This window comes from Phalacrocorax aristotelis, chromosome 18, assembly GCF_949628215.1.
Source record: "Phalacrocorax aristotelis chromosome 18, bGulAri2.1, whole genome shotgun sequence".
Classification (NCBI taxonomy): Eukaryota; Metazoa; Chordata; class Aves; order Suliformes; family Phalacrocoracidae; genus Phalacrocorax; species Phalacrocorax aristotelis.
The window spans coordinates 12,234,634-12,260,091 of NC_134293.1; the positions used below are offsets into that span (position 1 = coordinate 12,234,634).

General features: G+C 62.7%; 1 protein-coding gene across 44 annotated transcripts; it reads right to left on the reverse strand.

Moving 5' to 3' along the window:
* Positions 1-702: 702 nt before the first annotated feature.
* Positions 703-25,225, reverse strand: ELN (elastin). 44 transcript variants are annotated; one of them, XM_075112827.1, is made up of 33 exons: positions 24,762-24,940; positions 17,837-17,890; positions 17,335-17,361; positions 17,115-17,147; positions 15,854-15,898; positions 15,143-15,235; positions 14,477-14,542; positions 14,344-14,391; positions 13,140-13,211; positions 12,871-12,897; positions 12,592-12,663; positions 9,513-9,539; positions 8,938-9,006; positions 8,598-8,642; positions 8,379-8,462; positions 8,225-8,284; positions 7,230-7,334; positions 7,087-7,137; positions 5,567-5,680; positions 5,426-5,485; positions 5,118-5,267; positions 4,948-5,007; positions 4,359-4,496; positions 4,092-4,145; positions 3,729-3,863; positions 3,498-3,545; positions 3,032-3,073; positions 2,789-2,848; positions 2,303-2,344; positions 1,829-1,870; positions 1,587-1,616; positions 1,417-1,467; positions 703-1,289 (listed from the first exon to the last, which is right to left on the reverse strand). In XM_075112827.1, exons 1-33 carry the CDS (start codon positions 24,838-24,840, stop codon positions 1,240-1,242), a joined length of 2,133 nt encoding a protein of 710 aa, XP_074968928.1. In that variant the 5' UTR covers positions 24,841-24,940; the 3' UTR covers positions 703-1,239. The 44 variants fall into 44 exon arrangements, 37 of the variants coding, with proteins under 37 accessions (XP_074968928.1, XP_074968930.1, XP_074968927.1 ...); XM_075112829.1 differs by having other exon boundaries at positions 2,303-2,329; positions 9,498-9,539; XM_075112826.1 differs by having other exon boundaries at positions 9,498-9,539.
* Positions 25,226-25,458: the final 233 nt, after the last annotated feature.

The following is a 25,458-nucleotide window of genomic DNA, read 5'->3' on the forward strand; positions in this document are numbered from 1 at the left end:
GCCGGGGAGGGGGCGCGGTCGGGAGATGGGGCGTGGCCCGGATGGCAGGGGCGGGGCTTTCACTGAAGGAGGGCGGGGCTACGGGGTCAGGAGGGGCGCCGGGGCTGTCACCGTGGGGCAGGGCACGGGTGTCCCCATCACCCCCGGGCTGTCACCGTGGGGCAGGGCACGGGTGTCCCCATCATCCTCTGGGCTGTCACCATGGGGCAGCACACAGATGTATCCCTCGTCCCCTGGGCTGTTACCAAGGGCTGGACATGGACATCCCTCCTGGTCCTGAGGCAATCACCATGGGTCAGAACAGAGACCTTCTCCTGGGTCTCTGGACTGTAACCATGGGGCAGGGCACAGGTGTCCCCATCATCCCAGGGCTGTCACCATAGGACAGGGCACAGACCTCCCTCTGGGTCCCTGGGCTGTCACTGTGGGACCGGACAAGGACATCCCAGTCATCTCCTGGTGTCACCAGGGGACAGAACATGGATGTCTCCCTCATTCCTGAGGCTGCCACTGTGGGACGGGCCTTGGGCATCCCTCTGGGTCCCCAGTTGTGCCCCCACCCACACGCTGTGTCCCAGGGCTGTGACCATGTAGGGGGACAAATGGCACCCCCGGATCAAGGACACAGCACATGCCCAGACTCAGGCAGAACCACAGGCACAAGACGATGGCGCAGCGTGACACGGGATGGAGCCAGAGTCCTTTAAAAACTTGTCCTTTATTACTCTGTCGGAAGCGAATCCCTCTGTATAGGGCGTCCCACCCAGTTATAGCAAAGTGAGTAACATGAAGGGTCTGAGCCCCTCCTGCCCGCGGTCCCCCCAGGGACATCCCCCTCATGCAGCCCCCTGCCACCGGGACCCCCTTCCCTCCGTCCCTCCAATGTGGGATGCCCCACATCCTGCCCCCACTGCCACGGGGTCAGCTCTGGGGCTGGCGGAGGGGGTGACACCCCAAGACACATCCCCCCAAATCCCACAGGGAGCGATAGCACCAAGGGGGACAGCTGCTCCCCACAGTTTATTCCGCGCTCCCTGCCAGGCCGGAGGGGCTGGGGGGGGATGGGCTCTGCCAGAGGCACAGGGTCCCTCCTGGGAACGTGGGACCGGGGTTGGCCCCGGCATGGGGGGGTCCGGGGTTTTGGGGTGGCAGGGGGTGTGTCTCAGCTTTGCTTGGGATTTACATTCTGGACCATGCAGTAGCACCAAAGTTCATGAGGTCATCAGTGACGGCGGGCGGTTACTTCCGCTTCCTCCCGCAGTACTTCCCTTGTGCGCAGCCCACGCCACCTGGGGGGGTGCACAGGGGTGAGACCCCCCTGCACCCCCAGGACTCCTGGGAGGGGGGCTGGGACAAGGGCAGGGGTGCAGGATCCGGCCCCAGCGTGGTAGGGGGCTGCCTGGTGGCAGCACTCACCTCTAAAGCCCAGGGCACCGAGGGCTCCTCCGAAGGTCTTGGCAGGCTTCCCTGCGGGGAGGAGGCAGAGCAGGGTGAGTGGGACACCCAACCCTGCTTGACCACTGGGTGTAGGGGGGATATGCACCTCCCCACCCCAAAAATGCTCCACTCGCGGGATGGACACTCACCACCAAATCCCAGCTGGCCAGCAACCCCACCTGAAAGCAGAGCGAAGCCCTCAGCACCCACCAGGCGCCCACATTGCTCTACCCCACACCCCCATCAGAGCACCCCACCTCTCAGCCCGGTCCCCTGGGTCCCTCCCCAGGCCGTGACCCTGTGCACAGTGGGCTGTGCGTGTCCCCGTGAGCCAGCTGGGCACCAAGATGTGCCCTGGGTGCATGCCAAGGCTCCAAGATGGGGACGGTACCTGGAAATATCGGTGACACACCAAAGCCAGGAACTCCAGCCCCTGGGGAGAAAGCAACAGCTGGTGACAGCCTGTGACAGCAGTGCCACCCGACCCACCCTGGCTGGGGACACCCTGGCTCACTGCAAGGACAGGTGTTGCTGCAAGACCCCTGTCCCCGCAGGCACCTGGCTGGCTTCGGGGTGCTCTCCCGGGGAATGGTGTGCACAGCAGGGGACAGCAGCAGTGTGCACAGCAGGGAACAGCAGCAGGGTGGGGACAGCACGTGGGGACAAGCGTGGCATGGTAGGGGACACACTTCCATCCCAGCCCCAAACTGCAGCACTCACCTGGCTGCAGCCCCCCCCCCCACCAAAAAAAAAACCTGAGGGATGGGACAGCCCTGGTGAGGGCAGGGAGCATGGGGGCAAGGAGGAGACAGGGATGGGGGTCACCCCTCTGGCCTCCCTGGCTGGAGCAGCCCCTGTTCCTTACCTGGCTTGGGAGGTTTCCCAACAGCGCCTGGATACAAGATCCCTGCGTCAGAGAGGGGCATCAGTGCAGCCCCAACTGGGGCTCGCTGCCCCCCACAGCTGCAGCCAGACCCTGCTATGAGCCTAGAGGGTCCCAGGCAGGGACCTGCACCCTCACATGTTGGGGACATGGTACAGTACCATCCCCTGTCCCCATGGCATGGGCAGCACTGGTGCTATGGCCCTCGGTACCTGCTCAGCAATGGCATTCCTTTCCGATCACACCTGGGAGCAGGGCAGGCGGCAGAGACAAGATGGGGCAAAGGGCACAGTGACTGTGTGGGATGGGACCGTGCCGTGGATCCAGGAGGGGACAAAAGCGACCCTGCATCCCCCACATCCCATACATCCCCTTTCCTTTTTGGCACTCTGCCAGCATGCTGCCGACACTCAGCTCCCTGCACCCCAGCCCTGGGGAGCCCTGATGCCAGGGGCCAGCATCACTCACCTGCACCAAGCCCACCAACTCCGAGGCCACCGACTCCGAGGCCACCGACTCCGAGGCCACCTATGACAGGGATGCCCAGTGAACACCAGCGGGGATGGGCAGCAAGGCAGCGTTTGATCCGCTCCTTGCCCAGCCCCATGTGTGCCCGTCCTTCCTCGGGCAGCCCCAATCCCCCCATGCCCTGGGGGAGCATCCTCTGCCTTCACATCCCCGCTGCCTGGGCTCAGCTCCTGCAGCACTTACCTGGGATGCCGCCGACCCCTGGGACTCCAACCCCGGGAACACCTGCCGGAGAGAGAACTTTAACCCCTGACCCCCTGCAGCCTGACACCGACAGCTTGGAGCACCCCCAGCCAGTCCTCAACCCACTGGAGTGGCCCTGACACACATCCTGGGTGTCCCCAGCACCCATCTCACAGCACTCAGAGCAAGAAGACCGGGAGAGGGCTCACCCCCTGCATGACACATTGCTACAGGCAATGCAGAGCAAGAGAAAAATGTCCCCAGCAAGTCCAGGGGAGGGAGCACAGGTGGCACTTTGCACCCACGGGTGACAGCACACCACCTCCCCCACCTGGGCCACCCACCGCCAGGACACCAGAAGGCATGCAGGGGACACAAAGCCAGGCCAGCACCCTGCTGGCCACATGGGGAGAGCGCCTGGTGATTGTCCGAAGTGGACCTGGGGTAGGGTGGCAGAGATACGTACCGAATTTGGGAGGTTTAGCACCAGGCTGCACGCCTACTTGGGGGATGCCTGCAAAGTGAATGAGGACACTGTGGTTAGGAGAGTCACCCCTGCACCCCTCCCATGTGCCACCATCCCCCATCCTGCCTGCATCCCCACCACCACCCCTCCATGTGGCTTGGTGGCTTTTAGCATCCCCAGCCACTACCGTCCCCAGGCAGGTCCCTGGCCGGAGTGTGACAAAGCACGTACCTGCCCCGGGGAGGATGCCAGTACCAGGTACCCCCACACCCGGCACCAACCCAGGCACGACACCGACGCCGGGTGTCACTCCTGGCACTCCAGTGACACCAGGCACCGCACCTGGCACCCCTCCGACACCAGCACCTGTGGAGAGAGGGGGTGAGGCAGCATAGGGGTGATCCCCTTGTGATCCCCATACTCCTGCAGGATTATGTGCCCGGCACGGAGTGCCCACCCCCAAAGTCCCCCAGCTGCCCCTGGACCAGTCCGTGCCATGCCAGGGCTCATGGGGAGACCCCAGATGCTGCTGGGTGGGTAGGGCTGCCTGCTGTGGGCTGATTCAAGAGGGATGGGCTTCTCCAGATGACTCACCAAATTTAGCTGCCTTCGCTGCTGCTTTTGCTGCTGCGGCCGGACCTCCGACCCCTGAGCAGAGACAGTGAGAGGGGGGTCAGTGTCCCCAGGGGGTTCCTCTCCAGCAATGCTAGGCAGAGCCCATGCCTCCTGCCTCACCTGCATCCCCCAAGGGATGGCCATGAGTTGATGGAGACCACTGAGGTCCTCCTCACTCCTGTCCCACCCCAAGCCCGCCCCCGCATAAGCCAGGTTGCCACCACCCCCCACCTTCCTCCTCCTCACCTGGGACACCTGCAACACCAGGGGCTAGGCCACCCACTCCAGGAGCCAGGCCACCTACACCAGGAGCCAGGCCACCTACACCAGGAGCCAGGCCACCTACACCAGGAGCAAGGCCACCCACACCAGGAGCCAGACCACCTGCAAGGACAGAGGGAAGGACTGGGGCTTCAGGAAGGATCCAGCTGAAAAGGCATGACAGGCTGGAGTGGATGGATGGAAGGCACGATGGATGATGAGATGGATGGATGGATGGACAGATGAGTGGACAGAAGGATACTGAGGTCGCTGGCTGGTTGGTTGGCTGTTGGTGTAGATGCGTGGGTAGCAGGGAGGGTGGATGGACTATGCATGGGAAGGTGTATGGATGGTGAACCCAGGACCCTCCATGCAGACCAGCTCTCTGGAGATCACTCCTTGACACAGCCAGGACCTCATCCCATACACAGCCCTGCAGAGAGCTCATCCCTCGACCTGACTCACAGGGACTCTGCAGTGCCAGGCCCTCAGCCCCAGTGAGGGGAACAGCCTGGGGTGGGCAGGCGGCAGGAGACAGGACATGCAGTATAACCCCAGAGAAATCCCAACTTACCGTACTTGGCTGCCTTGGCAGCTGCTTTGGCAGCAGCGGCGGCCGCTGGACCTCCAACTCCTGGGGGAGAGGGGAGTATGAGGGGCAGTGATGGGCCATGGTGGCCACGCTGGCACCCATCAGCTGGCACCACTGGGGACATCCCAAGTATCCCTTAGGCACCATCTCACCTGGTATGACTCCACCAGGCACCAGACCGGGCACGCCGACACCAGGCACACCAACTCCAGGCACACCAACTCCGGGCACGCCGACGCCGGGCACGCCGACGCCGGGCACGCCGATGCCGGGCACGCCGACACCGGGCACACGTCCTGCTCCTGCAGAGAGGTCCAGGGATGTGTTCAGGGAGCAGGCAGGCTCCGTAGCCAGGGGTCCCACTGACCCCCCCACCATCCACAGCGCCAGGGCTGCCCTGCACACTGCCTCTTTGCAAGCATCCTTCCTCCCTCCCTGGGAAAGGATGACAGTGACTCACCAAATGCCGCAGCTTTCGCTGCAGCCTTCGCCGCGGCCGCTGCAGCTTCTGGGCCACCCACTGCAGGGGCAGAAGGGAGAGAGTCAGGGGATCAGTGAGGCCAGCACCAGCCCATCAGCTCATACCAGCTTGACCGCTCACCTCCAACACCAGGCACCACACCAGGAACCCCAGCCACGCCAGGCACACCAGGCAGCCCAGCAACACCAGGAACACCAGGAACACCGCCAATGCCAGGAACACCGACGCCAGCTCCTGCAGGCAATGAGAGGAGAGAAGTTAGATCTTTTGCAGCAACAGTTGGAAGGTGGGACTTTGTCATAGGTCTGCTCTTGTCATCGTGCTGCCGTGAGAGCCCCACCACCTCGACCATGAGAGATACACAGTGGTGCAAGGGAGGGACTGGTCCCGTGTCTCCCAAGAGGCCCCAGGGAGGACGGTAAATCTGCTGTTATAAAAGAGAGGATGGAAAGGCACCAGCACAAGGAACCGTGATGATCCTCATCTCCACGGGGGGCTCCAGATGATCCTCATCATGGGGCCATCAAGCCTTGTAGCCATGGAGGAGAAGGTGGTCCCCAGTAGCTGCCTGGAAGGGCTGGGTGCCCTGGGCACTGGCCATACTGGGAAGCTGCCCAGGGCAGTGACAGCCTTGACCTGCTGGCACTCATTAGTGCCACAGGGACAAGTATCAGGTCACTTGTGGAAGGGCTCAGTGCCAGAGGGGTTGTCCTCATGGCCCCCTGCTCGGCAGGTGCCTGGCGCCCAGCACAGAGCACACACCTGTTAACTTGTCACTGCCAAGTTTCTTCCTAAATCCCAGCCTTCCCTGGGCATGTGGTGGGAATTTTTTTCTACATGGTGCAGAAAATAAATGAAAGAAATGGCCAGCAAAGTTTTAGCCCCCAAAGGAAAGATGCCATCAAGCATGGCTGCTCCCAGGGGGCTCCCAGGGCTCTGCACCGATGATGCAGGAGAAGGTCCTTGGACCTGGCCATGTAACCGCTGGCACTGCCTTTTGGAGCAGCACATGGATTCCCCCAGCCCTGCGTGGAGCCTCATGGCCATTTCTGCCTCCTCTCTGTGCCCATGCTCCCAGCCTCCCTGCTGCTCATCCATGTTCCTCATCCCTTCTGACTCCTCCTCACTGGAGCTCCCTTGTGGGTGGTTATACCTGCTGGGCCCCTGGGTCTTGCTAGACCAAATCAGATGCACTTCCTGGATCCCACCAGGTTTTCGGAAGGTGGTGACCCTGGGCAGGGGTCCCTCTGCCAGTGATCTCTGCCCTCCTGGGCAGCGAGGCTGAGCCCGCAGGCACCAGACCCTGAGTCAGGTCTGCGGCTTGAAAAACAGATTTGGTACAGAACCCAAGAATTCGGACAGGGTCCAAAGACATGAGTTTGGTCTCCTCCATTCATCTCCACAAAGCAGCCTGAACAAACCCCAGAGAGGGAGAAGGTCCTGCCCTGGGGATGAAGCCAAGTCTGGATGCAGCAGCTGGGAACTGGGCTGGGCACATCCCGTACCCGTAATGAGCCACCATGAGTGGTCCCCCGGGGAGACCTGTCTGCCTGCGGGCACCCTGAGTGCCACAGGTGGAGAGGGTCAGCAGAGGTCCCCAGGGAGCTGCTGGGGAGCTCCTTGCACCGTGGAGCACATACCATACTTAGCTGCCTTTGCTGCTGCTGCTGCTGCTGCCGGTGCCCCGACACCTGGGGACAAGAGAGAAAGGGACTCTCAGCCACCAGCCCCTGCACCTCCTGCAGAGCTGGGCAGTGGGGACAGGGCTCCTGGGAACAGTCACCTGCCACCCCGGGGACACCTCCAACACCGGGCACCAATCCGGGGACAGCACCAACGCTGGGCACGAGGCCTGGGACACCACCAACCCCGGGCAGCACCCCTGGACCTGGAGGGAAGCAGAGCAGTCAGAACCCCCCAAAAAACACCCTGTGCCACTGGTGGGGACACGGTCTCCCCCGCTGTCATGGGAGGTTCTGCAGCACCTGGCTTTGGGGTAGGCTCTCTACACCTCCCAAACCAGCAGCTCAGGGGACCTGGGATGCACCCAGGATTGGGATTCCCAGCTCCCAGATTCCCCTGCAGCCCCCCCAAGGCCATGGCTGTAAATCCCAGCTGCCCCCAGGGCTGACGCATTTCCTCTGGATGCTCCAATGAGCAGTTGTTTGCTACTCGCTTTTCTTCCGCAAAACAGCCAAGGAGGGCAGCAGCAAACACAAGCTCTGCATCACCCTCCGCTAACGAATGACCGCTCGTTACAGACACTGTCTCCCTGGACACCCTGCCAGAGCCTGGCACAGCAAAACCACATCTCTTACTGAGAAATCACGCACAGTGGGGACATACTGCCCCTTGTCAGACCGCTGTACTGCGAGGTGGCCAGCCAGCCTTCCAGCCACCCCCAAAAAGCTGAGTTTTGCAAACTAGGCTTTGCTATGCCTGAACCCAGCTCTCCCAACAGGCTGTTGGAAGCTGCCCCTAAGGGGGTAAAGCCCCTTGCAGCCAGGGGACAGATTTCACACCTTGCTGCCTTCCCCCTACAAAAGCTGCTGGTTCAGCAGAGTGCCTTCACCTCACCCCAAGCTCCAGCAAGCCAACACTGGAGCCAGGGCAGGGGTCTGGGGCTGGAAGAGCACCCCAGGAGATGAGGCAGGGGTTGGTGGGGCAGGTGGGGAAGCTGTGCAGCCCGGGCACCAATGCATGGCTCCTCCGTGACCCAAGAATGAGCCCGGCCCCACAGGCAGCAGCCAGATCTGTCTGAGACAGCAGGGAACTCACCGAAAGCTCCTGCCTTCGCCGCTGCCTTTGCTGCTGCTGCCGCCGCTGCCGGCCCTCCAACTGCCAGGGTAGCGGGAGAGAGTCAGGGGTGCAGAGCAGGGAGAGCTGACCCCCCCGCCCCGAGCCCCAGGGCCAAGCCACATCATCACCTCACCTCCAACTCCTGGGACTACACCAACACCGGGTACCACTCCGCCGACTCCTGGGATGCCGCCAACCCCAGGCAGGACACCGGCTCCTGCCGTAGGGGAGAAGGGAACCATCAGCTCGGTGATGCAGGGACAGATCCAGCATGCCCCCTATCCTGGGAGGGAGGGGGCAGCTGCCCTGCTGGGGAGATGGGTGATGGATGTGCCCGCAGAGGGTGACTCACCATATTTCGCTGCTGCTTTCGCTGCTGCTGCTTGTGCTCCGACTCCTGGGGAAAGACATGGGCAGCTGCTGAGGTCCTGAGACCATTCCCACCTCAGCTCCCCCATCCTGCAGAGACCCTGGGACCAGCCCCTCCTGTCAGCATCCAGCCCCCTCTTCTCTGGGAGGTGATGCACCCCTCCAGGCTGTCCCTGGGGTGACACTGCCACCCTGGGGCCACCAGACAGCCAGGCAATGCCCAAAACCCCACCAGAGGACCTGCAAAGTGACTGGGGTGCCTGGTCCCCACGCCATGCCTGTGCCAGTCCCCCACCCTGGGGCCACCTAGGAAGAGAGTGTACCTGTTCCGGTGGGGTACCCTGCCTTTCCTACTGCCCCGATGCCGGCTCCTATCCCGCCGGGGCCGAAGCCTGCAATCACAAAAAGAAAGGCAAAACCAGGTCAGGCACTGGCCCTAGGAAGCGGAGTGAGGCAGGTGGAGCAGCTCCCTCGGCCCAAAGGATCTCCCCCCTCTGGCGTCGAGAGGTGTGGGGGGGATGCCGGAGCCACCTCCCCCCAGTTGAGATGCCAGTTCAAACATCCCTGCCTGGAGCTGGCTGCGGCTCAGGACATGTCCTAGCAGAGAGCCAGCCAGCCAGCCGACCGCAGCCGGTGCTGCGGCATGCCTGCGGATTAACGGCTCCCGGCCCCGTGGCGTGGGATGCCAGGAGAGCCAGGTTGCTCCCATCCGGGTCCACAGACATCACAGCAGGGCAAGGCAAGGGTGCCCTGAGGGACCACCTTGCCCTGGGAGCAGAATTCCCTTCATATCGCCCCAGGGGCCAGTGGCCACAAGGCCACGGTGGCAGCCGGCGGAGCCACGAGGAGCTACAACCGCGGAGCGAGGGCTACGAGCACTCACCGTAGGGCAGCTTACCAGTGCTGTAGGGCAATCCATAGCCACCTGGAGAGGAGAGAAGGTGGCGGGTTAGCACCTGGCTGCCCGTGGCCGTGCCCCTTCTGCCCCGCGGTGTAGCCCCTCTCTGCCAGCCGGCTGTGCGGCACCAGCCCTTGGGGCTCCTTCCATCGGGATAGTAAATCCTCCAGGATACAAACCCCCATGACGGAGCCGGGCCAGGAGATGGTCTTCTCCATCACCTTGGAAGCAGCAGCTCCAAAAAGAGCTACCCACTCTCAGCCCCACGCTGAGGGCTGTGGCATCAGAAGCTGGTTTTGCAGGAGCCTCCTGTGACTGTGCTTTGGCGGGGGGTCCTCAGGAGCCCCACGGCATGAGCTGTACCCAGCTGGCTGTGCCACGGCCAGCTTTGAATGAAAGATTTTATTTGGAATCAGGGCTTGGGAGCCTCTGCTGAAACGTGACCTCATTAGGAGGTTGGCGCAAAGGGACGGGGAGGGATTATGAATGGGAACATCGCAGCCAGGGAAATGTCTCGTTGCGAATGAGCAGGATCCCACCACTCAGGACGGCGCAGGGATGCCTGTAACTCAGTGAGGACCGTGCGCTTGGGAGCCAGCAGCACCAAGCTCCCATCACTGCTGGCAGCGGCCTGAGTAGGGGTGATAGGCTACTACATCCCCAATGGGGACACCTCGAGCGGCGTGGAGGGTGGAGGGTGTCTCACACACCAAGCCCTCCCACCGGAGGGGGTTGCGGCAGGGCGGGGATGTGGCTGCCTGCAGCCAGGACAGGACTGCTCATGGCAAAGTACCTCCTTGAGCACCGGACACCATCCCCTCCCGCAGACAGCATGTGGGGACCAGATTTCCCTCCACCCTGCCAGGCTGTCCGATCATGTCCGACGCCAGCGCGGCGTTGCTGGAAGGCGGAGGCTTTCCAGGCTGCGGTGGCTGTGAGCTGTGCCAGGTGTCCCCCACCTTGGGACCCTCCTTGCCCATCCCAGGGCACTTCACCGGCCCCTCACTCACCCCAAAGCTGCGGAAGGGTCCAGCACTGGGTGACACACTTGGAGGTGACTCCAAGGGTCAAGAGTCCAAGCTCTTGGGTCTCCGAGGGTTTTACCGGGTCCAAGGCCAGCTCCCCACCACCCCCAGCTGGATGCAACAGCAGCCCCTAGCTTGGGGCTGTGTGCAGTTATCCTGTGCCGGCACAGGGATGCCACCAGATGCTAGGGTGACTCAGGGCCGATGGGCACACTGGCTGGCATGGAAAGAGCTTTGCACAGACCAATGCCACCCCAACACAGCTGGGCACTGAGGAGCAGTCCCCATCCCTACGGCATTGGGTGGGACCCTGATTTCAGCCACAGCTACAGGCTGAGCCCCTAGCGAGCGGGGTGGCCCTGGCACCGCCTCCTGACCGGGGACAGTGGAGAGTAGGAGCTGGCTAGGACATTTGGAGCAAATCATCCTAAAAGGAGACTTTCCACTGAAAATGTTATTTTCCTTACTGTTCCCTTGTCCCCTCTTGACTCGGACCTACTGCAGCTGGGACACAGTGCAGGGGACACCGGGATGTGCGGCAGTCCCAGGGTCCACCCACAGCATCAAAGTGAGAGCCTCAACACTGTGTCCCCACGCTGCCAGCCCCATGCCCTCAGAGGTGACAAACTGGTGTCCCCCAGTGTCCCGGGAAGGACCAGGGTGCCAGGCAGCACCCAGCAGCTGAAAGCACGTGTGGGGACAGCACCACTGTCCTGCTGGTCCCTGTGAGAGGCGTGATGCACTGATGGGGCTCCCTGGCCAAGGGGATGGGTGTCCTCCCCTGATTTATTTAACAAAGGCTCCCCGTAAAGTGGGTCAGCCGACAGCGGCATCCCGTCCGGGCTGCAGGCCACTGGCGGGGCCGCCACGGGATGGAGCCAGGCGCAGCCGCGCCATGCGCCAGTGGTTTGCTCTCCGCACCAGGCACCCCATGAAAGGCAGTCTGGGGCCAGGCTGCGGCCGGGAGGCCAGACGGTATCCGATGGCGGCGGGGCCGAGTCACCCTAACGAGTGTAACTCTGCCTCTGCGGGAGGAAGCCTCCACGGGCCAAGTATTTCTGCCGCTGTTTGCGGCGACGGGCCCCGGCAGGGGGAAGCTGGCAGAGCTGCCGGAGCTGGCACCCATGCCGAGCTGGGACCTGCTCCCTGGGGGTGGGCTCCCCCTGCCAAGGCTTTCCTGCCTGCAGCAACTTGTTTCAGCAAGTGGAAAAATGCCTGTGGATCTACTCGCTCCCCAGCACCCCAGGGGTGTGGGTCCCCGCCCGGACCTGGCTGCCCTCCTCCTTGGGGATGCTCTTGGGACCAGTAAGCTGGCAGCATGGCCCTTGGAGAGCACAGCACCCGGTTCTGGCTGCCTGGCACTGCCCTTCCTGCTGCTGTTCCTGAGTGGGCACGGCTGGCTGGGGATGGACAGAGCTGTCACCCAGCCAAGGGTGGGAGATGGAGGTCCCTGGAGCAGCCCAGCCTGAGAAATGGGTGCTGAGCACCCCCAGGCTTCCCTGGGCTGGGGCTGAGCCTCATCTGGATTGGCACTGGGGTGGGACACCTGCCTGGAGCTCCATCCCCACTACCTGCCTGCCATTGCTGGCCTTGGCTAGAGCCGAGCTGGGATATTTGGACCAGGTGAATGCCCAGAGATGCCCGGCACAACCCCAGGAGCCACTGAAAATAAATGGTCCCTGCAAGGGCTGTGCCTTGTGCCAGGAGGAGCCAGCAGGGACAGCCTGGGGTGGCCTGGCCCAAAGCATGTCCCAGAACATGCTCTTTCCTACCTTACCACAGCCGGAGAGAGGCACAGCATCATCCTCATGGGCTAGGGGCAAGACCAGCAGTAGCATCCACACAGCTGCTCCTGGGGCTGCGATAGGCAGGGCTGCTGCTGGACTCACCTGCCCAGTGCCCCTTGTTCTGTCCTGCAGTCCCAGGGCCAGCACAGCACCACCAGGTCCAGGGGACCCAGGGGCATGGCAGCACAGCCCTGGGGAACGGCGGGTCCTTCTCCTGGTACTGCTGGGGGTGCTTCACCCCCAGCCCTGTTGGCTGTGGCAGCTTACCTGGGAGCTTAGGAGCTTTGATGGGATACCCAAGAGGGACACCGGGCTGCTGACCTCCAAAACCTCCCAGTCCTGCAAAGCCAACAGCAGACTCTCACCTGGAGCCTGCGCCCAGGCTGCCACCAGTCCTTACGAGAGGGCACCACCCCGGGTCACCCCAGGAGAGAAGAGCAGGTGGCTTCGGAAGCCCTGAGGTGTCTTCTGGCATGGCTCCCCCTGGCTGTGTTGAACAGGCTTGGGAAAGAAGAGAAGAACGGGCGAGAGAGACGCAACACTCACCAGGGATTCCTGCGAAGGCACCTGCTCCTAGGCAGAAACACAAAGACACCCACATGAGCCTTGGGGCTGGTCTTTGGGGTCCAAACTAGTCTGCGTGGGCCGTGTGAGCTCAGCTGAAGGCTGGCTTCGCTCACCCATGTGCCCTGTGGGGCTGCGTCCCCAAAGGATGGGCAGGAGCCAGCCCTGCATGGTGGGGACGAGGACAGAGCTGGAGCCAGCCCTGGACCCACCCTCCACTCTGGTGTCCCCAGGGGATCAATGGGACATACCTGGACCTTTTGGCTTGACTCCAGCACCAGTGGGTACTCCGGGCAGCACCCCTACGCCAGGGAAGCGCACACCTGCGGCAGAGACCAGAGGGGCCAGGTGAGCACAGCGGGGTACTGTGGCGTTGCTGGTACCCAAGACCCCTGCACCTAGCTCCCAAATCCTTGTCACCCATCTCCGGCTCAGCACTTACCTTTGTACCCTGGGACAGGGTATGCCCATCCCCTGGGTGCTTGCTGGGACACCCCTGTGCCAGCCTCCCTGCACCCCCGTGGCAGAGCTGCCGGGGAAGGGTTTGCTCTGTCCCTGCGGCTGCCTGTGCTTTGTGGGGGGCCAGGGTGCCCACACCGGAGCTCAGGATGCCTGCAGGGTACATGGCACCCATGAGTGCGTCACACTTGTGACAGCAAAGCACCAGCCCACACTGTGGTATAGCCAAGCCCGGGCATGGCTCTCTGCCCTGATGATGTGCAGTGGCTTCATGCAAGCTGGGGCTCTTTGGGGAGCAAAAGGCAGGGTCCTGCCTACTGAGCCCTGACCCTCAAGGGGCAACAGGCAGCACTTTGGCCTTGCAGTCATTTGGGTTGGGTTTTTGGTGTTGTTTTTTTCATTTCGTTTGGTGTTTTTTTCCCTTTTACAAATGTCTTTCATTATAACTCAGGCATTTTCAGACATGGAAAAGACATTCCTGACCAGCAACACACTTCTCGTTCTGACAATGTCGAAACATCTTGTTTGCACAAGTTTCCTCCCCCAAATTACTTTGCAGTGAGGAATTCCTCTCCTCCCGCCACCTCCTCCCCCTCCTTCCCACGCTGCCTTTGGCTGGGCAAGCTGGCCGTGGCGTGGTCTGTGCCAGCTCCTCTCCCAGTGTTGATGCCGCCTGCTCCCGCAGAGCTTGGCACAAGATCCCTGGAGACACAGGGTCCCCCCGCCTTTGGCATGGTGGAAATGTCACTACGGCCCCAGAAAAAGGGTTTGGAAACTGCAGGCAGCAGTGATGGGGCAGGCAGGGTGTTAGGCAGGTGGGCAGCATGGGGCTGCAGTGTGCTCTGCCTGTGTGGGCAGGGCAGGCAGGGGGGGTGTTATAATGCCCAGGGGGCAGCTGGCCACAAAGCTATCGACTCAAATCAGGGTGCTGCTGGCAGGGTAGGGGCCCGACCAGGGGTCACAGTACTGCCAGAGGGGTGGGGACCCCCAGCTCACCTGCACCAGGGAGCACGCCGCCTGGGAAAGCTCCAGGAATCCCAGCACCTGCCAGGCAAGAGAAAGGCAGGGATGAGCACCCATGCAGTTCCGTTCCCCGCCCTGGCCCCCTGCTCCAGGGCCATATACCTACCTGGTATTTTGGGGGGTTTCCCTGCTGCACCAACCCCAGGCTGCACCCCGCCTGGTACCGCCGCACCTGCAGGCAGCAGAGACCCCCTGAGCCCCGGCGCTCTGGCTCCTGCCCACCCTGGCAGGCATGGAGATGCATCTGCCCCAGGCTCAGCTATGCTGGGGATGAGGGGTATTTCCTGCCTTTGGAGACCCTGAGGCCACCAGGTCCACCAATTCCACCCACACCACCAATGCCAGCACCTGGGGGCATTGGGAAGAGTATCGGTGTGGGCTATGGATGGCTGGAGCAGTACCAAAGGAAGGGACAAGCCCAGGACAGCTCTTGGGGTGTGAAGGGGACACCCCTAGGCAGCACCAGGGATGGGTACCCTAGACCAGGGCACCGGGACCAGGCAGCTCAGTGCTCTCCGCTCCTGGGGGCTCAGGCTTGGCCAATGCCCCTTCCTCAGCACACCAAGATATGCCAGAGTCCCTCTGCATCAGCAGAGATCCCCATGGAGAGCAGCACCTCCCTTTTGCAGCCCCCCAGCTCCACAGGGAAAGCTCTCCTAACCCAGGCACCCAGGGGACACCTGGAGTCCCTGGGGGCCGCCCAAGCCCTGGCATTGCCGTGCCTGACCCTGTTGCCTGGCCCAGCATCACATCAGACACCCTCAGCACTCACCAGCTTTCGCAGCAGCCTTGAGCGCAGCAGCAGAAGCAGCACCTGGGAAGACACCCCCAGGGTAGACACCTCCGGGGAAAAGACCCGCAGCACCTGCGGGAGGAGAACAACCAGCGTGAGCATCCCCAAAAAGCAGCTGGTGAGAAGGTGTCCTTCTCTCCGTGATGGCCATGGTGGGTGCAGGGGTGGTGAGCCTGGGGGGCTGCGCAGGGGTGCTGGGAGCTGGCGTTAGGCTGGGCAAGGCGGTGGTTAGCAGGCGCTGACCTGTCCTGCATTGGTTTCTCTCTGTATCCCCCCCAAATACCTGCTCCCACCCACATCCCACCCGTCACCAGCTATGCCCATGCCACCCAGCGCACGCTGCAGTGCCACCAGCTGTTGCGCACGCTGGGGTGCCCTGCGGCCCTGGGCAGGTTGGCCAGGCCACATGCGAGCACTGCCGCCTGCTGCAGACCCCATGGGGACCCCATGTCCCTCCTCGCCTATCGCTGCATGGGGTCAGCCAGCCATGGCTGATGCCATGATGTCGAGGGACCACAGGGCTGCCCGTCGGTGGCCTCCAGTCCCTCAGGTCTGGGAAGAGCACCCAGCCCAGGTGGGACCCATCAGGCAGGCTACCGAGAGCACCCAATGGGGCCAAGTAACATGCTGTTCCCAACGTGTTTGTCTGGGGACAGACTGGAGTGGGGGCGGCCGGTGGTCTGTGCTCACCTGGCTGCAGGCCAAGTGGGCCGAGTCCCCCGAGGGCTCCGACCCCTGGAAAGAGAAGTGGGGTGAGGTAGAGGGTGGACGGCCAAGGCCAGAGGAGCAGGAGCCCACCGCACCATCCCAGTGGGACAGGACCATGCTCCAGGGACAGGCACAGGGATGGGTGACAAACGTGCCTGCCAGCATCCTGGTCCCCCATCCCGTCCTGTTCTGCCTTGCCCACCCTGCCAGGCCATGAGGGGACAGAGCCGAAATGTTTATGGCTGAGGAATGAGTCCCTCTGGCTCCGGCCAGCGCTGCCTTCCAACATCTGGGGCTAATCAGCCCTCGCTCCCTCCAGGCGCAAATTCCACTGCCTTTGGCTCAGGGCGCGGACACCACTCCGGCTGGGGCTTCACGGCCGCACCGCGTTTGGTTTTAATTATGCCGAAATAAAGAGCCTTGTTTTTCTTTCCACGAGCTGAAATCTGAGTAAACGGAGGTTGCCGGCCCCCGCCTCAGGCTGGTGCTCCCGCTGTGTAGACAGGCCGGCTCAGGGGGGCTGGGGGGTTGCAGGGTGCCCCTGCCCCGGGGCACAGCAGGTAACCCTGGGGTGGGCAGGGAGGGGAGACCCAGGTCTCCACCCAAATAAGCATCTCCCTGGACCTCGATGGGGACTGGGCATCTCCACAGGCACCAGATTTGCCCTCTGCACATTCAGTCCCTGCTGCCCCAGCACCTCCCAGCCATGCCCAGCTTGGTGCCCTCAGGCTCTGCGTCCTCCTGCCACCATCTCATCTCTCTCCTGCCTCCTCATTTATCAGTCAGACAAACCCCAGCATGGGCTACAGGATCCCCAGCAAAAGCTGCTTGGCCATGAGCACGGGCAGGCGGAGGTGCTGCCAGCTTCCCACAGGCACCAGCTCCCGACAGGGCTGCGCGAGCATTACCCAGCTTTGCATCTACCTGAGGAGCTTTGGCACAGGTTTGCCAGCAGCAAGCACCCCTAAAGGGCAGTCCATGGGGACTGGAGGGGAGGGGGCAGTATGCTAAAGCGAGGGAAAAGGGAAGGCGGCTCTTTTGCGGCTGTGGGGGCTTGGTGGGGGTTAGTGTGGCAGGGCAGGGTGGAAAGTGCCGGCTGCAGCGTGCCTTGGCAACGGGGGTGCCAAGTTGGGGGGGCTCCCCTTGGCCATGTGGAAAAAATATGAGGACAACAGGGGTCAGGAAATATCCTGGCCACTGGCATGGCCAGAGATGGCAAGAGAGCCAAGGAAAGGCTTCTTACCTGGTTTGAGAGGTTTCCCTCCAGCCCCGAGTCCTAGGGGAGAGCGAGTGGAGAGGGGTCAGAGCCATCCTTCCTCTGAGCATGCCCCGAGGTGGGGACACTGTGCGGGACAGGGCCAGCCTCGTGGCAGACCCCCTGACTCCCACAAGGCAGCTCTGACGGGGATGCTGTCCCCCTCCCCATCCTGGCACACCCTGGGCAAATGGGTCCCAGCACTCACCTGCTCCCAAACCTCCAATACCAGCACCTGCGAGCAACGGCACAATCTTAGCACCCATTCCTGTGAGCACCCACCACCCACCCACCCATGCCAGGCTCCCAGGGGTGCATGGGGAGGCAGAGAGGGTCACAAGGTTGCAAGGGGATGAGGCATTCCCCCTGGGATGTCCCCAAGCTTTTGGCTGAAACACTGGGGACAGGCTGTGACCTCTGAGCACCTCCTGTGGCCAGGGCTGGGCAGGGTGTAGGTGCCAGCCCTGGGCTAGTGACCCCCAGTGTAAGCCTGGCACTGCCACCCAGTCCCATCCCCACGCCATGGGGCTGCTGCTGGGGCAGCCACTCAGGCTGAGCAGCCAGACAGGGTGTCCCCATGTCCCCTGATCCTGGCTGGCAGGTCCCCACCCCTCCATACTGGCTCAGAGGTACTCAGGGTCCTCCTAAGGCACCCACCCCATTCCTGCAAGCAGGGCGATGCCCTCCCAGTGCTGCCTGGAACCCCTTACCTGGGAAAAAGCCTGCTCCTGGGACCCCCCCTCCCGGGATAGCACCAGGGACCCCTGCAAGAGAAGAGACCCTCATTAAAATGCCCCTGGGGATCCAAGCATATCCGGTGGGTCAGGGCAGGGGGCGCGTCTTGGGAAGGAGAGCTGCTCCTTGCAGAGGGAGTGGGATGCAGAGCTCAGGGACGAGGGTTCAAGGGCAGGTCCCTGCCTTTCCTTGCATACCTCAGTTTCCCCAGTGTAAGAGTGGTGCTTGGAGGTGCCCCAGCCAGGAGCCAGGGAGGGCATCTTGGTGGAGGTGGCAGCAGGACATGGCCCTGCATGGGAGGGAGGGACATGGGGCTGGCATGGAGCAGGTCTGGCTGGTGTCCCACTTTGCTTCCCAAAACCTGTCCCATGCCACAGCCCGTGCCATCTCCATCACCTCCAGCTTCACGTGGCTCTGGGGGATGGATCCAGGCATGGTCATGCATGGCAGGGTGACGCTGTCCCAGTTCATCCCTGCAGCCCACGCTGGTCCCAGCCAAGCCTGACCATGCTTGGCTGTGGCTGCCCCATGCCCAGACTGCCTGCCCTGCCTTGCCCTGCCTGCTGATCGGCCACCTGGAAAAGCCAGATCAGATCAGCAGGACTGGGGTGTTGGACTGGGGGGACAGTGCTGAGACCCATCAAAACCACCTGTGACCCTCTGCCCACCTCTGCAAAGCTGAGGTAAGCGCCCAGGTCCCGTCACCTTACAGGGCATTTGGAGCTCATGTTCAGAGGCCGTGCTCAGACACCACAGTGATAATTTTTGGCTGGAAGTGTGTCTCCTGCAGACCACCAGGCAGCCATCCCCTGAGTGGTCCCCACTGGCCCCTCAGGGCCATGGATGGTGTGGAGGCTTGCAGGTGGGTTGGCAGCACAAGGAGGTTCCAATGCAGAGGGATGCTCCTCTTTTGGCTGGGGCATGTTGTTGGCACTTGGGGGATGCCATGGGATTTGCAGAGAGGCTGGCAGGGCTTGCAGCGAGGCCGACAGGAGGATTTGGGGGTTGCCAGAGGCAAGCACAGGGCTGCCGTGGCCAGCACCCCTGTGGCAAGCTGCACCCAGTTCTTCTGCCTGCTCTGGGCAAAGGGGAGGGAGTTCAGGGTAGACAGGCACTAGGGACCCTGTGGTGGCATGGCTGAGACCTGAGGACCTGCTGTCCTCCTCCAAGGCTGCAGTGGCCTCCCCAGCACCCCAGCCAGGGTGGGGGGACTCCGCACCCACAGGAGTTGGGTGCATACAATGGCACAGCCCTGGCAGCACCACCACAGGCTGTGCAGTGCCCAGGGACTGGGCAGGGTAGCCAGCACAAGCAGGTGCCAGGCAGGTGCCAGAGCTGGCATACCACGGTGAGGGGCACATTGTGCTGCACATCTCTTCTCCATCTCCCATGTGGTGGAAACTCTGGGGGTTTCCCCTTGCTGCGCCCCATAACCCACCTTCTTCGCCCCAACAGCTGCCAGCTGCAACGTGGCAGGGATGAGGGTGTCTCCTGGGCCCTGCTCACGTGTGTCCCCCAGGGCACCTGGGATGGACCCCCAGCACAGAGAGACTATGCGATGGGGTGCACCCACAGGCGTGACAAGACACACATACATGCAGGAAGGGTGTCAGACTGTGCGTGTACAGATGTCAGGCCACACGTACTGGCAGGACACACACCCACAAACCCATTGGGATGCACATGCATGCAGAGGACCAATGCCAGGACCCATCACACAGTCCCCACCTGCCCCAGCGATGCTAAAGAGCAGGGCTCAGCCCTGTGCCCCCACAAATGACTCCCAGGGCCCTGACAGGGTCTGGGGCCAAATCCGGCCCTGGAGCAGCTGATGTACTTTGGAGTGGAGGGGACATGTGCTCGGTCATCGCTCCGGCCGGCCGGCTCACCCCTCTGGCACAGCACAGCCCGCCCCGGCTGCCGGCCAGGGGTTTACAGCGCAGCTTCTTTTCCCGTTACATTCTCCCGCCCACCCCCACCCCCCACCCCCCCAGCCTGGAAAAACAAATCCCAACTTCTTCCCTGTTTCCAAACAAACTCCGAGCATCCACACATCGCCTGTCCTCCCCCACCCGCCCTGCTGGGAGGGGACGCCCCACCGCTGCTGGGAGAGAGATGGCAGGATGGCCAGGACCCAGTCAGGGACCTCTGTGCCCAAGGACAGCGACAGTCTCCCACCAAGCAGGAGGGTCCCTGCCACGCTCAGCACCCGTGGTTCCCCCCAGCCTCAGCTCCCTGTGGCCAGGCAAGGTCCCTGGTGCTGGGGTGATGCCAGGCACCCCAGGGACCCAGGCTGAGCTCTCCTACTCCTCTGTCCCCCTGTGCCAGCGCTGCCTGGCAGAGACCCCAGGGAGGCTGGGACAAGGCAGGATGGCTCACAGCCCTACTGGGGTGAGTGGGGACCCTGGAAAGGTCCAGGTGACACCTGCCCGGAGCCATGGCTACCATACTCAGCCCTTCATCATTGTCACCCTCCTGGGCACTGCGGACCCTGACGGGGGGGTCCCACTGCAGTGCCACTGTCGCTGCCCCCTCCCTGGGCATCCCCCAGACACCATCTCAGGGCCAAGGTGTTGTGCTCACCCCAGTGTCTTGTGGCAGGTTTGCACCTCTGGAGGATTAGAGGATGTGCTGGTTCATGAACTATCTCCATGCCCAGACCAGGAGGTGGAGGGTGTCAGCAACTACTGGTAGGAGCCTGGATGGCCGGGGAGGCAGCAGGATGGCTGGGGGGGATGCCCCGTGGCTTTGGGGAGCCAAGGCTTTTGCTCAGGAGCATCGCAGGAGGCTGCTCTCCCCTTGCTGCTCTCCCTGACTAGCTCTGCTGCCAAACACAGCTGGCTCTGCACTTCTCCTGAAGCTCTTTTACAGGCTGCCTTGGCGCCAGCAGAGCCGGGCTCATCCCAGTGGGGAGGCAGTGCCCATAGCCCAGCTCAGGGTCTGCTCCCCGGTGCAGGCACTGCCAGGGGGCACAGGGGCCGCTGACCCGCTTGGCTTTCGGGCTGAGGACCAGCCTCAAGCAGCCAAATTCACTCCAGCGTCACCAAACCCATCCATCAGCAGCACCACTGCAGCTCAGCTGTTGACAGCAGCCCACGCACTTGGCACCAGCTACACTGTGGGCTCCCTGGGGCCACACTGGGCTACGGCAATCAGTCTCCAGCTGGTCTCTGTCCTTCCCCGGACCCGTCCCTCCCCAGCCTTGAAGGCAGGAGCCCATAGCCCAGCTCAGGGTCTGCTCCCCAGCATGACATGCCTCCCCTTTGGCCTCTCCATCCCACATTCCTTTGGCACATCGGGGAAGGGGAAACTGAGTCACCAGCCTCCTGTAACTGAAGGAGCTCTGCGCTGCCTCTGCCCCTGGCCCGAGCTGCTGGAACTCCGGGAAGGGGAGTTTCTCCTATCGTGCAGCTTGTCCCCTGGGCCGGGACTGGCTGTAAGCCTGCGCAGCACAGGACTGGCCCCCAGCACCCCAGTACCCACCCAGGGAAGTCTTCTCAAGCTATGGGCAGGATAATTTGCATCCGTATGTGCTGCCCTAGCTGTGGTAGGGTTTGACCCCTGGAGGTGTTCAGGATCCAGTATGGAGCCTTGTTTATAGAAACTGGACTTTTTCTTCCATGCCTCTGTACCACAGGTCACTACCTGCAATATCTGCACTATTTTGTCACCTGTATTATTTCTGACTGACCACTGTTTGTATCATCTGTACCCCTTCCACCTGCAGCACTGCTTGCAGCTTTCTTTACAATCCAGAAATACAGATGTTTTCTGTATTCGACAGCTTATTTTCCCCTCCTTTTGAGACCAACACCAGGATCCACTGCAGGACACCAGCTCACACCCTCACTGGGCAGCCAAGCCTCAAAGCCACCAGTGGACCCTGCCGCCCTCTCTGCACCCGTGGGCAACCGCTCCTGGAGGAGGCTTAGCGCATAACCGCCACAGATAGTTCCCTTCCTCCCTCCTGCCACTGTTTTCTTTTTTCTTGGGAGAATCGGTTTTGGAAACATGTAGTCTCCAAGCAACTTTGAAGCTGCGTTGCATCCCGGCCTGAGCGTGCTGGTAGCAGCTCAGGGGGGAGCAGGGGGGGGCTCCTGTTGAGAGCCTGGCTCCTCTCCAGCCCCCCAAGGCTTCAGCTTTCATCTCTGAGTGCTGGCAGACAAGCTACACCCTGCAAGTTGTTTGCAGAGGCACCAGCCCCAGCAGGCCAGTGCCTCAGGGAGGTGCCGGGCTGGGAAGGGGAGATGTCATCCAACTGGCGCTACTGGCCCTGGGGCACCCTGGCCACTTTCAGGTGTGCCCTGGGGAGTCTGGGTGTCCTTGGAGGGTCTCCATGGTGCCCAGGCTGGGATGCTGGTGGGTGCCAGCCTCTGCATCCACCTGAGCTGCCCCCCATCTTCCCAGAGCCTGCATGGCTGGGACCCTCTGGGGTCCCTTTTGCGCCCCCTCTGGGGGTGTCATTCCTAGGGGACCCCCTGTGCTCTGGCACGGGAAGCAGTGAGGAGCGGATGAAAGCACTGAGGGACGGATGCCCCTCTCCAAACACTGGGACACGCTGCACTTGGCACCTTTTAGGGAAACATAGGGCAGCTTTCCCACACAGCAGCCTGGATCCGGCCATGCACAACCCCACGGTGCCCAGTACAACTCTGCTCCCCGGGGGGTGCAGAGCAGCAGGAGCTGATCCTGACCTGCTGCTGGCAGCTTCCCAGGTACCACCAGCTGCTGCAAGCTCAGGGCTCAGCCCCTCAGAAGGGGCCACTGCTCTGATGGGGACAGTCTGTGTGTGCAGCGGGGCTCCCCCCTTTTATCCCTTGACCCTGGGATCTCTCAAGGGTCTCTTTCCTGCCAGGCTGGTTTGGAGCTGCGCTGGTAGCAGGTGCAGGAGGATGCTGCCCTGAGCCCTCTCCAGATGGGTGCACCCCACAGTACCTTGACATCGCCCCCACCCTGTGCCACTGGCCGTGCCCCTGTCCCAGCTCAGTCCCTGAGGGCTGCCAGGGCAGGGAGCACGGCTGAGCCTGCCTGGTGCCATGCAGCACACCAAACTGCAGAGACACTGGTCGTTCCTGCATGGGGAAGCCTCCCACCATGTCCCCATCAGCACTGGGACCTTCTCCAGGGCCAGGGCCACCTCTTCTGTGAGCTGCTTCCCAAACCAGCAAACACCCCTAGAGATTGAGCCAAAGACTGGAGAGGGGCCAACAGCGCCAAACTGCTCAGAAACTGCTGCATGGTCTCACCCCAGGGCCAAAGTCCTCCTGAGACTTTCCCAGCTGGCCACTGCTTGAGAGCTGGGGAGCAAAGCCACTGTGGTTCAGTAAGCCAGTGCAGAGTATCACTGCCAGGGACAGAGAGTGCCCAGGACTGAGCTGTATCCCACAGCTGCATCAGGGATGGCACCTTGACCCTGAGCTGTAGCTGCCCAGGATCAGAGACTGACAGTGGCCTGGCTTTACAAGCAGCTGCCTGGCTTGGCACTACTTTGGGGTCAAGCTGCCTGCATGGCCAGGGGCAGACCAGCCTGTGGTCAGGGTCCCAGAAGCCGACCACACTGGGGCAGAGCAAGGAGCTGCAGGGTTCTGGCAGACAACACTGTGGGCTGCAGAGACCGGCTCTGAGGGATCTGCCCTGGGCAAGGGGTGGCCCAGCCTGCAGCTGCCTGCTGACACATGCAGCCCTGGCACTGCCCTCCCCTCGCCATGGGATCCTGCCCTTTCCTGTCCTCTGGTCCTCAGTCCTCTGTGGCTGAGAAGCCCCATGCAACGGCTCTGGCACCAACCCCATCACTGATGCTGATGGAACAGCACGGGTCGACCACCGCCTGGCTGGCTGGAGGTGGCTGCCCCATCCCTGACCCCCACTGTCCCCACCTTATAGACCTTTGCCCAGTTTAGACATTGCAGCGGGCTATAAATCTGTGCTCAGAGCCACTCTCCGCCTCTCTGTGCATGCCCATGGCCCAACCACAGAATGCGAGCTGTCCGGTGGGCAGGCATCTGCTTCACTGGCTGCTCCGGCTTCGTCATGCAGCACCGTGGGTTCACACCGCTGTGCCCTGGCTGCTGCCTCCCAAATCTGTGTGCACTGGGTTGCCCCACAGCCCCTACCACTGCCCAGCCCGGGACCAGCCAGTGAGCCATGGCCCATGCCATGCACTGGGGGATGGACCAGATGCTGGTGATACAACTGCAAGGAGGAGGGCGCGAGGGCCATCCCAGGCACCCAGAGCTTGCGATTTGGGTGGGTTGAGCTGCTCTGCAGCCACACCAGCCCAGCAGGCTGTGTCGCAGCCACACACTGCGCAGCAGCTCGCACACATCAGCTGTGGGATGCACACACATGCACGCTTCTGCTGCCCCTCCAGCTCACACGGCCATCGCACCAGAGGGGTGACGGGTGCCAGCTCCTCCAGTCCCTTGCAGTTGCACTCCCTGGGGGAGCTTGGTAGTGCTGTCCTGTCCTGTGCCCTGACTGTATGTCCCCAAGCCTCTGGTGTCCCCAAGCCTTTCTCCAGGATGCAGCACCTCGCAGCCTCCTCCCGACAAGTGCTTCACGTAGCAGTGCCATTCCCGGACTGCCCTGTGTCACCCCCCTCGGGGACATCCCGCCAACCCCACCCGGGCTCGGCACATGCCACCCACTGGGCTGGGGGGCAAAGAACCCTCCGGAGAGGTGACACCCAGGGGGGCTGCTCTCCCACCCTCGGAGGTGTCCCCAAGGCAGGGCAAGGGGGTTGCCTGTCCTTCGGTGGGGACACGCAGCCGGGGCAGCAGTGGGGCTGCCCGGGGCTGAGCGAGGGGTGGCAGCCGAGCCCCGGGGCCCGAGGAGGGTCCCTGCAGAGCCGGGGAAAAGCGCTGGCCGGGGCCGGTGGGAGGGAGCCTTTTCTTTCCTTACCTCCTTGCTGGGAAGCCGGGAGGATGGAGAAGAGGAGGAGGACTCCGGGAAGGAGGGGTGCAGCTGCCTGCCTTGCCATCTCTTGAAGCAATGCCCCCGTACTCCCGCAGGCAGTGTGTTTTATCCCAGAGCTGCTTAATTGTTGCTTCCAAGGATGCGAGGGGAAGGGGGGGGGGGCTGGAAGGAGGGAGGGGAAAAGGAGAGGGAGAAGGGGGGAGAGAGACACAGGACACTACGTCATGAGGAAAGGGCAAACACACACAAGCCTCTCCAGCCGATTGGGCTGGCTGGTTGGTTTTTTTTTTTCCTTTTTCCTTTTTTTTTTTTTTTTTAAAAATTCCTCTCCCTCGCTGCTCGCTCCAATCCGGGAGGGCCTTTGCCAAAGAAGCTGGACGGGGGGGAGCTGCCAAGGCAGCCGGGGGGGGCGGGCAGGGGAGGGCTGCGGTCATCGCGTCCCAGGTGGCACCGGGGGGTCCCGCGTCCCGGGTGGCACCGGGCACATGGCGGGGGGGGGAGTGGGGAGGTGGGGACCGGCTGGGTGAAGGGATGGGGGGTCCCGAGGGTGCAAGCGGGGTGTCAAGCGAGGAGCCGCGGCGTGTCGGGGGGTGCCGCGGCGTGCCGGGGAAGGGACCCGGCCCGGAGCCGGTCCCGGAGCCCGGCGGCGGCGGGGCGCCACCGGCGGTGGCCGTTAGGTGGC